The following is a 12,062-nucleotide window of genomic DNA, read 5'->3' on the forward strand; positions in this document are numbered from 1 at the left end:
TCAGGTCCAGAAAGGATGTGTAAGTAAGTGGGAAGAGCTCAACTCACTGCTTCTAACTTTGGGCTGCCAGACAGAAGGGGCTCCAGATACTTGTTCTAAGCTCTGGTTTCTCCTCAAGGCCAAAAGCTCTTGAATGTGCATGGATTGTGCCCACCCTCTTACTGGGGAATCAGCAAACCACAAGCTATCAGGAAGTAGCCCACTGCACCATAGAGCAGTTAATGTGGGGTGGGGATGAGATCTTTTTCCCCGACCCATGCCCCCCTCATTCTGTGGCCCAGAGAATGAGATCACTCAGATGGCATCACTATTGCCCCCATCCCCCAGCCTTCATCACCCTGGTTGATCACGACGGGTCCAAAGAATAGACCACTACCTCTGGCTTCCTGAGAGGTTGCCTTTACTTATATGCACAGTCACTCCTTTAGCAGAAAATATTATGGAGGTGTTAGGATGAGATAAACTTGACAGCAACCAGTTCCAAGACCACACACAACAGTTTTCCCCTTGCCTAGCCCCTTGAGATGCATTCTTGATAGCGAGAGCACAGTGGTTCCCCTGAGAGCCTCAATGGCCCTTCTGTGTGCCTTTATCAACCACTCCCCACCATCACCACCCTTAGGCAGAGAGAGGAAGAAGCAGGGGAGATGTGGCTAATTCTTCTTTGGAAACACAGAAGGCTATGTCAGATGCAATGGAATATATTGTGACATAGGATTATTTGGAGTATTCAGCCATGGGGATCTCTTAGAGGTCTCTTATTTAAGGATAGGGGACCTCTATGGAGGGCATGGTTGGCTTATCCACCTTCAGGGTGGGCAATGTAGTTTGAAAGGTAGCCTCACTTGTAGCCTGCCTGGTGGGTGCTTGGGTGAGTTCAAAGACCGTGGTGGGCATCGGTGGTTGAATCTCATGCTTGCCAGGCTTCAAAGGTGTGACAGCATTCTTGATAGGTAGTAGTTTCTTGGATGGTGCTGCAAAATTGAAATGGCCTTGGTGTTCCTTTCCACTCTTGGGTAAAGCCGGGTAGAGGGCTGCTAGAGTCCAAGGACTTTCCACAACTCGGGCAGGAGGTTTCATGGCTATGTGCAAATCTATCTTCCTCATTCTCACTTCCACTCTGAGTATCTGTGGGATGGAAAAGACACAGATTCCTCAAATGTCACTTCTCCACTCTCTGTCAGTCATGTGTGAAATTCAAGTTATCTCTTAAATGTTAGCCACTCCCTTACCCTTTCAGGTTCTTTCCTCCAAGCTCTCCCCTCTACCTCAGGCTTTGTGCAAACTTTATTATGGCCCTCCAATTCAGCCTGGGGCTGGGGCTTAAGAGTCTACTGCATGAGGCTCTAGCTCACCATGGAAGTCCTCAGAAAGCAGAGACTGACATTTGCTTAAAGTTCATGTATTCCATAGCCATTAAATTGGTTTAGAAAAATGAGGGCTTCCCTCAATTAAAATGAGGGCTTTTTAAAGGGCAGAGACTTTGTCTTGCTTGCCACTACATATACAGCGCTCAGAAGTGTTTGTCACACAGTAAATGCTCAATAAATAATTTCTGTCCAACAGAAAAAAAAATTAGATGGTAGATACTTCTAATAATGGAGCTAGGAGATCAAGACCAATCCTTCTACCAAAGACCAATTAAAAACTGGATGATATACAAAAACAAGAAAACATCTTAAAATTATCTATCTTAAAATTATCTATGTGTTTACAATATACAGAGAAATTGCATGGCCAAAATCTAGAAGAGTGTGAGAATCCAAAGAAGCCCAGAACTCAGGTTTTGTTTTCTGCTTAGATTTACCTTTTATTTTTATTAATTTTTAAAAGTTTTAGTATTTTTATTTTTTAAAAGTTTTAGTTGTTATAAATATTCAAAGCTTTTTTTTTAACCTGAGTGTAATTCAATCTGGAAGAAACAGCTACAAACATGAGCTTCCATTTTTTTTTTGTCACCTTTATAGGAGAAAGGGAATTTTTATTGGATTTGAATGGAATTTTTAGATCAATTCCATGACAATATCTTTATAAGTTTTCTAATTCATGAACATGATTGCTCCATTTATTTGGGTATTCTTTCTCTCACTAAAGTTTTGTAGTTTTTAGTGATCAATCATATGCCTTCCCTTGTGAAGGCTTTTTTGATTAAAGTCTATTTTTTCTGATACATTTTTCTGATCTAAGGGATATATACCAGAGGCTGTGAATCTTTGGGGTTATCATAGGATAGTTACCGCTCTTTTATTATTATACTTTAAGTTCTAGGGTACATGTGCAAAATGTTTGTTACATATGTATACATGTGCCATGTTGGTTTGCTGCACCTATCAACTCGTCATTTACATTAGGTATTTCTTCTAATGCTATCCCTCCCCCATACCCCCACCCCACGACAGGCATGGTGTGTGATGTTCCCTGCCCTGTATGCAAGTGTTCTCATTGTTCAATTCCCTCCTATGAGTGAGAACATGCGGTGTTTGGTTTTCTGTCCTTGTGATAGTTTGCTCAGAATGATGGTTTCCAGCTTCATCCATGTTCCTACAAAGGACATGAACTCATCCTTTTTTGTGGCTGCATAATATTCCATGGTGTATATGTGCTACATTTTCTTAATCCAGTCTATCACTGATGGACATTTGGGTTGGTTCCAAGTCTTTGCTATTGTGAATAGTGCCGTAATAAACATACGTGTGCATGTGTCTTTATAGTAACATGATTTATAATCCTTTGGGTATATACCCAGTAATGGGATCACTGGGTCAAATGGTATTTCTAGTTCTAGATCCTTGAGGAATTGCCACACTGTCTTCCACAATGGTTGAACTAGTTTACACTCCTACCAACAGTGTAAAAGTGTTCCTATTTCTCCACATCCTCTCCAGCACCTGTTGTTTCCTGACTTTTTAATGATTGCCATTCTAACTGGTGTGAGATGGTATCTCATTGTGGTTTTGTTTTGCATTTCTCAGATGACCAGTGATGATGAGCATTTTTTCATGTGTCTGTTGGCTGCATAAATATCTTCTTTTGGCAAGTGTCTGTTCATATCCTTTGCCCATTTTTTGATGGGGTTGTTCTTGTAAATTTGTTTAAGTTCTTTGTAGATTCCAGGTATTAGCCCTTTGTTAGATGGGTAGATTGCAAAAATTTTCTCCCATTCTGTAGGTTACCTGTTCACTCTGATGGCGGTTTCTTTTGCTGTGCAGAAGCTCTTTAATTAGATCCTGTTTGTCTATTTTGGCTTTTGTTGCCATTGCTTTTGGTGTTTTAGTCACGAAGTCCTTGCCCATGCCTATGTCCTGAATGGTATTGCCTGGGTTTTCTTCTAGGGTTTTTATGGTTTTAGGTCTAACATTTAAGCCTTTACTCCATCTTGAATTAATTTTTGTATAAGGAGTAAGGAAGAGATCCAGTTTCAGCTTTCTACATATGGCTAGCCAGTTTTCCCAGCACCATTTATTAAATAGGGAATCCTTTCCCCATTTCTTGTTTTTGTCAGGTTTGTCAAAGATCAGATGGTTATAGATGTGTGGTGTTATTTCTGAGGGCTCTGTTCTGTTCCATTGGTCTATATCTCTGTTTTGGTACCAGTACCATGCTGTTTTGGTTACTGTAGCCTTGTAGTATAGTTTGAAGTCAGGTAGCTTGATGCCTCCAGCTTTGTTCTTTTTGCTTAGGATTGTCTTGGCAATGCCTTGTAAGTTGGATTCCTAGGTATTTTATTCTTATTCTCTTTGTAGCAATTGTGAATGGGAGTTCACTCATGATTTGGCTGTTTGTCTGTTATTGGTATATAGGAATGCTTGTGAGTTTTGCACATTGATTTTGTATCCTGAGATTTTGCTGATGTTGCTTATCAGCTTAAGGAGATTTTGGGCTGAGACTATGGGGTGATTTTGTATCCTGAGACTTTGCTGAAGTTGCTGATCAACTTAAGGAGACTTTGGGCTTAAGGAGACTTTGGGCTGAGACGATGGGGTTTTCTAAATATACAATCATGTCATCTGCAAACAGGGACAATTTGACTTCCTCTCTTCCTAATTGAATACCCTTTATTTCTTTCTCTTGCCTGATTGCCCTGGCCAGAACTTCCAACACTATGTTGAATAGGAGTGGTGAGAGAGGGCATCCCTGTCTTGTGCCAGTTTTCAAAGGGAATGCTTCCAGTTTTTACCCATTCAGTATATTGGCTGTTGGTTTGTCTTAAATAGCTATTATTTTGAGATATGTCCCATCAATAGCTAGTTTATTGAGTTTTTAGCATGAAGGGCTGTTGAATTTTGTCAAAGGCCTTTTCTGCATCTATTGAGATAATCATGTGGTTTTTGTCATTGGTTCTGTTTATGTGATGGATTACATTTATTGATTTGCATATGTTGAACCAGCCTTGCATCCCAGGGATGAAGCCAACTTGATCTTGGTAGATAAGCTTTTTGATGTGCTGCTGGATTCGGTTTGCCAGTATTTTATTGAGGATTTTCACATCAATGTTCATCAGGGATATTGGTCTAAAATTCTCTTTTTTTGTTGTGTCTCTGCCAGGCTTTGGTATCAGGATGATGCTGGCCTCATAAAATGAGTTACGGAGGATTCCCTCTTTTTCTGTTGATTGGAATAGTTTCAGAAGAAATAGTACCAGCTCCTCTTTGTATCTCTGGTAGAATTCAGCTGTGAATCCGTCTGGTCCTGGACTTTTTTTGGTTGGTAGGCTCTTAATTATTGCCTCAATTTCAGACCCTATTATTGGTCTATTCAGGGATTCAACTTCTGAATTCGGGTGGGTAACCCGACCTTTCTCACTTTAGTTTTGGGAGGGTGATCTTTGCTGGTTTAGACTTGGGAGGGTGTCCAGGAATTTATCCATTTCTTCTAGATTTTCTAGTTTATTTGCGTGGAGAGTTTATAGTATTCTCTGATGGTAGTTTGTATTTCTGTGGGATCAGTAGTGATATCCCCTTTAGCATTTTTTATTGCATCTATTTGATTCTTCTCTATTATTCTTGCTAGTGGTCCATCAATTTTATCTTTTCAAAAAACCAGCTCCTGGATTGATTTTTTGAAGGGTTTTTTTGTGTCTCTATCTCCTTCAGTTCTGCTCTCATCTTAGTTATTTCTTGCCTTCTGCTAGCTATTAAATTTGTTTGCTCTTGCTTCTCTAGTGCTTTTAATTGTGATGTTACAGTGTCAATTTTAGATCTTTCCTGCTTTCCCTTGTGGGCACCTAGTGCTATAAATTTCCCTCTACACACTGCTTTACATGTGTCCCAGAGATTCTGGTATGTTGTGTCTTTGTTCTCATTGGTTTCAAAGACCATCTTTATTTCTGCCTTCATTTCGTTATTTACCCAGTAGTCATTCAGGAGCAGGTTGTTCAGTTTCCAAGTAGTTGTGCAGTTTTCAGTGAGTTTCTTAATCCTGAGATCTAATTTGATTGCACTGTGGTCTGAGAGACAGTTTGTTGTGATTTCTGTTCTTTTACATTTGCTGAGGAGTGCTTTACTTCCAATTATGTGGTCAGTTTTGGAATGAGTGCAATGTGGTGCTGAGAAGAATGTATATTCTGTTGATTTGGGGTGGACAGTTCTGTAGATGTCTATTAGGTCCGCTGGGTGCAGAGCTGAGTTTAAGTCCTGGATATCCTTGTTAACCTTCTGTCTCGTTGATCTGTCTAATATTGACAGTGGGGTGTTAAAGTCTCCCACTATTATTGTGTGGGAGTCTCTTTGTAGGTCTCTAAGGACTTGCTTTACGAATCTGGGTGCTCCTGTATTGGGTGCATATATATTTAGGATAGTTAGCTCTTCTTGTTGAATTCATCCCTTTACCATTATGTAATGGCCTTCTTTGTCTCTTTTGATCTTTGTTGGTTTAAAGTCTGTTTTATCAGAGACTAGGATTGCAACCCCTGCTTTTTTGCTTTCCATTTGCTTGGTAGATCTTCCTCCCTCCCTTTATTTTGAGCCTATGTGTGTCTCCGCACTTGAGATGGGTCTCCTGAATACAGCACACTGATGGGTCTTGACTCTATCCAATTTGCCAGTCTGTGTCTTTTAGCCCATTTACATTTAAGGTTAATATTCTTATGTGTGAATTTAATGCTGTCATTATGATGTTAGCTGGTTATTTTGCTTGTTAGTTGATGCAGTTTCTTCCTAGCTTCGACGGTCTTTACAGTTTGGCATGTTTTTGCAGTGGCTGGTACTGGTTGTTCCTTTCCATGTTTAGTGCTTCCTTCAGGAGCTCTTGTAAGTCAGGCCTGGTGGTGACAAAAATCTCTCAGCATTTGCTTGTCTGTAAAGGATGTGATTTATTTCTCTCTCTTTCACTTATGAAGCTTAGTTTGGCTGGATATGAAATTCTGGGTTGAAAATTCTTTTCTTTAAGAATGTTGAATATTGGTCCCCACTCTCTTCTGGCTTGTAAAGTATCTGCTGAGAGATCCGCTGTTAGTCTGATGGGCTTCCCTTTGTGGGTAACCCAACCTTTCTCTCTAGCTGCCCTTAACATTTTTTCCTTCATTTCAACCTTTGTGAATCTGACAATTATGTGTCCTGGGGTTGCTCTTCTTGAGGAGTACCTTTGTGGTGGTCTCTGTATTTCCTGAATTTGAATGTTGGCCTGCCTTGCTAGGTTGGGGATGTTCTCCTGGATAATATCCTGAAGAGTGTTTTCTAACTTGGTTCCATTCTCCCCGTCACTTTCAGGTACACCAATCAAATGTAGATTTGGTCTTTTCACATAGTCCCATATTTCTTGGAGGCTTTGTTCATTTCTTTTTACTCTTTACTTTTCTTCTCACTTCATTTCATTAATTTGATCTTCAGTCACTGATACCCTTTCTTCCACTTGATCGAATCAGCTACTGAAGCTTGTGCATGTGTCACGTAGTTCTCATGCCATTGTTTTCAGCTCCATCAGGTCATTTAAGGTCTTCTCTACACTGTTTATTCTAGTTAGCCATTTGTCTTTTTTGAAGGTTTTTAGCTTCCTTGGTTCGAACATCCTCCTTTAGCTTGGAGAAGTTTGTTATTACCGACCTTCTGAAGCCTACTTCTGTCAGCTTGTCAAAGTCATTCTCCATCCAGCTTTGTTCTGTTGCTGGCAAGGAGCTGCAATCCTTTGGAGGAGAAGAGGCAGTCTGGTTTCTCCCCATCTTTGTGGTTTTATCTACCCTTGGTCTTTGATGATGGTGATCTACAGATGGGGTTTTGGTTATGGATGTCCTTTCTGTTGATGCTATTCCTTTCTGTTTGTTAGTTTTCCTTCTAACAGTCAGGTCCCTCAGCTGCAGGTCTATTGGGGGAGTTTGCTGGAGGTCCACTCCAGACCCTGTTTGCCTGAGTATCACCAGCAGAGGCTGCAGAATAGCAAATATTGCTGCCTGATTCTTACTCTGGAAGCTTCGTCTCAGAGGGGCACCTGGCTGTATGACCTGTCAGTCGGCCTCTACTGGACGGTGTCTGTCTCCCAGTTAGGATACACGGGGGTCAGGGACCCACTTGAGGAAGCAGTCTGTCTGTTCTCAGAGCTCAAACACTGTGCTGAGAGAACCACTACTCTCTTCAGAGCTGTCAGACAGGGACGTTTAAGTCTGCAGAAGTTTCTGCTGCCTTTTGTTCAGCTATGCCCTGCCCCCAGAGGTGGAGTCTACAGAGGCAGGGGCCTCCTTGAGCTGCGGTGGGCTTCACCTAATTTGAGCGTCCTGGCTGCTTTGTTTACCTACTCAAGCCTCAGCAATGGCAGACGCCCCTCCCCCAGCCAGGCTGTGGCCTTGCAATTCCATCTGGACTGCTGTGCTAGTGGTGAGCAAGGCTCTGTGGGTGTGGGACCTGCTGAACCAGGCAGGGATATAATCTCCTGGCATGCTGTTTGCTAAGACCATTGGAAAAGTGCAGTATTAAGGCTGGAGTGTCTCGATTTTCCTGGTACAGTCTGTCACGGCTTCCCTTGACTAAGAAAGGGAAATCCCCCGACCCTTTGCATTTCCCAGGTGAGGTGATGTCCCACCCTGCTTCTGCTTGCCCTCCATGGGCTGCACCCACTGTCCAACCAGTCCCAGTGAGATGAACCAGGTACCTCAGTTGGAAATGCAGAAATCACCCGTCTTCTGTGTCAATCACGCTGGGAGCTGCAGACCAGAGCTGTTTCTATTCAGTCATCTTGGAACAGACCTCAGGATAGTTACTTCTCTTGATTAGGTTATGCTATATGACAAAGGTTCTGGGATAATTACTCCAATGAGTTACATTACATTACATTACATAGACTTCATCATAGCAGACTGGAGAGATATTCTGTTGTTGGCTTTGAAGAAGTAAGCTGCCATGTTGTGAGGACCACGTGGGTAGGACTTGAGGGTCACCTCTAGGAGCTCAGACCACAACCCTGCTAACAGCCACTGAGAAAACAGAGATGACTTCACTTCTACAACTATGAGGAACTTAATTCTGCTAACAAGCAGTGAGCCTGGAAGAGGACCACAAACCTCAAATAAGATTGTAGCCCCAACTGATACCCTGTAAAGACTAAGTAAAGGAACTGTCTAACCCATGTCTGTGAGATAATACATTTATATAGTGTTAAGCTGCTAGGTTTGGAGTAATTTTTTAAAATATGGCAATAAAAAACTAATATAGGCTGGGCAGGGTCGCTCACACCTGTAATTCCAGTGCTTTAGGAGGCCAAGGCAAGCAGACTGCTTGAGGTCAGGAGTTTGAGATCAGCCTGGGCAACATAGTGAGATGCCATCTCTACCTTTTTTTTTTTTTTTTTAAATTAGCCAGTCATAATGGTTTGTGCCTGTGGCCCCAGATACTAACTAGGGAGGCTAAGGCAGGAGGATTGTTTGAGCCCAGGAGTTCAAGGTTGCAGTGAACCATGATCATGCCACTATACTCCAGACTTGGGCGAAAGAGTGAGACCTTGCCTCTAAACAAACAAGCAAAACAAAAAACTAGTAAACACAGCAATAGAATCTATCCAAAAATAAAGGAAATTAATTAAATATTTTAAATAACTACTCAGAAGACTGAGGCAGGAGAATCGCTTGAACCTGGGAGGTGGAGGCTGCAGTGAGCTGAGATCATGCCACTGCACTCCAGCCTGGGCGACAGAGCAAGACTCTGTCTCAAAAAAAAAAAAAAAAGTCTCAGTAACCTATGGGATAATATACTAACAGCTGTGTAACTGGAATCCCAGAAAGCAGTGGTGGAGCAGAGGCAGAAAAATATTTGAAGAAATAAAGACTAAAATTATGTCCAATTTGATGAAAATTATACTCTGACAGATCTAAGAATTTCAGCAAACCCTAATCAAGATATTCTCTCTCTCCCTCTCACATGCACGCACACACACCAAGTTAAGCCATAATCAAACTACTAAAAACCAATAATAAAAGGAATAATCTTAAAATGTAGCCAGAGGAAAAAAGACACGTTACAAACAGAAGAACAGGGGTAAGAAAACTGAAACTTTACATAAGAAACTACATAAGACAGAAGACAACAAAATTGACTTAAATTGCTGAAAAATACCCCCTCACACTAGAGAGAGGCCTTCTGGTGGTAGACGTGGCATCAGTAGGTGCAGCAGTACGTGCCCATCCTGGAGGTGGTATGGGGCAACACATGGCACTCCGTATTTAGCAAATAAGGCTCCATTCTCCTCAACTTTAATGGATCTGGGCTGTGGTTATGGCTGAGGTCCTGACTTCTGTCTAGTCTTCCTTGTTCCTTCCCTGATTCTAAACTTGGTCCTGCACCTTCTAGATATCTCTTTGAGGTACCCAAATAGCTTTCCAATGCCTTTTCTTTCTGCTTAGATCAAGAAAAACTGGTTTCTCTAATAGGCAACCTAAGAGCTCTTAAAAACAGAAAATCCTTCATTTATTTTCTACTCACCTTTTCTCATCACCATTTTAGCATAGTAGTGGGTAGGGTCAAGTTAACTGTTACTTTTTCTAAGCCACCTCTTTTATCTAGGTTTATATAGTTCTTCAATTTTACTTTCAAAACTTCTTTCCCAGCCATGTTTCCTCCTCATCTCCATGTTCTATCACTGCTTGGCTGGATTATTGTTATGGGCTGAATTATGTCCCCCCAACTCCAATTTCATATGTCAGAGTCCTAACCCTCAGTGTGACTGTATTTGGAGACAGGGCACTTCAGGAGTAATTAAGGTTAAATGAAGCCATAAGGGTGGGGCCCTAATCCAACAGGACTGGTGTCCTTATGAGAAGAGGAAGAGAGACCCGAGATCCCACTCTCCCAAGCACACACACAGAAAAGGCCATGTGAACACACAGTGAGAAGGCAGCTGCATTCAAGCTAAGAAGACAGTGCTCACTAGGGCTCCTCACCAAATTTGCCAGCACCTTGATCTGGGATTTCTAGCCTCCAGAACTGTGAGAAAATAAATTTCTGTTGTTCAAGCCACCCAGTCTATGGTATTTTGTTATGGCAGCCCTAGCTTACTAAGGAACAACTACTGATATAATCATAAACTAGCTGGAATCATCAGTTAGCTTCAGACTTCTTAACGTAGCCAGTAGAGTGATCTTAAATTCCATGTAATTTGTAACTCAAGTAACCATGTAACTTGAGATCGCCCTGCCTCAGACCTGGGTAAACTTGGCTTAAACCTCCAGTTTCACAGCATATGAAAGACCATTGCCTTCTATTTAATTTATTCAAGTTTCTAAACTTAGTTTTTCATGATCCCTGTGGATTCATTCCTGCAACCCTAAGTGTTGTATCAGTTCCACTCATCTGCCAGCTGGTACATGGAATATCAGGAGCTTCACGATTGTCCATAAGAAATTAAATTAACTCATGATTTTGTGACTGTTCCAACTTTAATTAAGTCTCCAGGAGTTGCGGAAGGAAATTATATCCCACACCGCACAGTCTTCTGCCTCCTAATTGGTTTCCCTTTGACACTGCATTGGCTTCCAAAACTTACTGTGTGATCATCCTCACAACCCTCAAAGAAACTCTAGCATCCCTTCCCCTTACTAAGCCTAATTCACTTCCTCAGCCCTTTACACAGAAATCTAACCATATCGCTTCCTTGTGTGAATGAAAGCGATAATGCCATCTCCCAATTGCCAATATGCAGTGACTTGACTCTAGTTTAGCAATTCCAGGACCGCTGAAGTTTTCTTCCTCTAGCCTCCAACATATATCACCCACAGATGATACCCATAGAGCACCTTCTCCCTAATGGGCATGGCAGCTACTCTGTCCTGGACCTAGATGCCTGGCCCAGTGATGTCAATGCTATACTTTTGCCTTCTTCCTCACTGCTCTTTAAGGACCAGCCCCTCCCCTCTCTCAGGCCACCCTCCACAGACATCTTTTGGTTATCTTCAGCCCCTCTCTAAGTGCCTTGCACAAAGTGTGGACTCAGTGGCTGTATGATACATGAATATATAAAGAAGTAAACACCCATGCTTGAAATCTTCCAAGGGGCCTCAATGCTTAGAGGATGAAATCCAAAATCTGAAGCCTGATGTACACAGTCCTCCAGAATCTATGCCCAGCCTATACTTCCCCTGGTCCCTCCCCCAACCCCACCCCCAACTTTCCAGACACCCTCAGCTCTTGTCAGGGACATGAAAAGCTGCCTCTGTCTCCTGGAAGCAATGGGTAGGGATGAAGAGACAGGAGTGGGCTAGGCCTCTGACTTTACCTGTGCGAGTGCTGGAGGTTTCAAACAATTTTTCTTTTTCAGTCTCTCTCCACCTAGAAGGAAGCAGACCATCCATGAAATGAAGGGGTCTAAAGAACCATGGTCTCTTCTAACGTTCCTCCTCCAGGATCTTCTTCCCCCTTCCATCTTGAAACTTACAATCCTATAGCATTTGCCTGCAAGGATTCCCAAATGTCATTTTCTTCTACAGATAAAAAGATTATGGGCAAGGGACGGTGGCTCACACCTGTAATGCCAGCACTTTGGGAGGCTGAGGCAGGCGGATCACCTGAGGCGGGGCCAACATGGTGAAACCCCATCTCTACTAAAAATACAAAAATTAGCCAGGCATGGGCCAGGCAGGGTGGCTC

At 42.2% G+C, this 12,062-nt stretch overlaps 1 protein-coding gene across 2 annotated transcripts in view; it reads right to left on the reverse strand.

Annotated features, from left to right (window-relative positions):
- Positions 1-383: 383 nt before the first annotated feature.
- GDPD4 (glycerophosphodiester phosphodiesterase domain containing 4) overlaps positions 384-12,062 on the reverse strand; it is an 85,114-nt gene continuing 73,435 nt past the window's right edge. The window contains exons 16-17 of one of the 2 annotated variants that reach the window (XM_063693402.1): positions 11,692-11,744; positions 384-1,128 (exon numbers count right to left, since the gene is read on the reverse strand). In XM_063693402.1, the coding sequence (XP_063549472.1) occupies positions 911-1,128; positions 11,692-11,744 (271 nt within the window). In that variant the 3' untranslated portion in view covers positions 384-910. The remainder of the gene's footprint in view (positions 1,129-11,691; positions 11,745-12,062) is intronic. The other variant, XM_063693403.1, reaches the window with a different exon arrangement.

This window comes from Gorilla gorilla, chromosome 9 (assembly GCF_029281585.2).
Source record: "Gorilla gorilla gorilla isolate KB3781 chromosome 9, NHGRI_mGorGor1-v2.1_pri, whole genome shotgun sequence".
Taxonomy (NCBI): domain Eukaryota; kingdom Metazoa; phylum Chordata; class Mammalia; order Primates; family Hominidae; genus Gorilla; species Gorilla gorilla.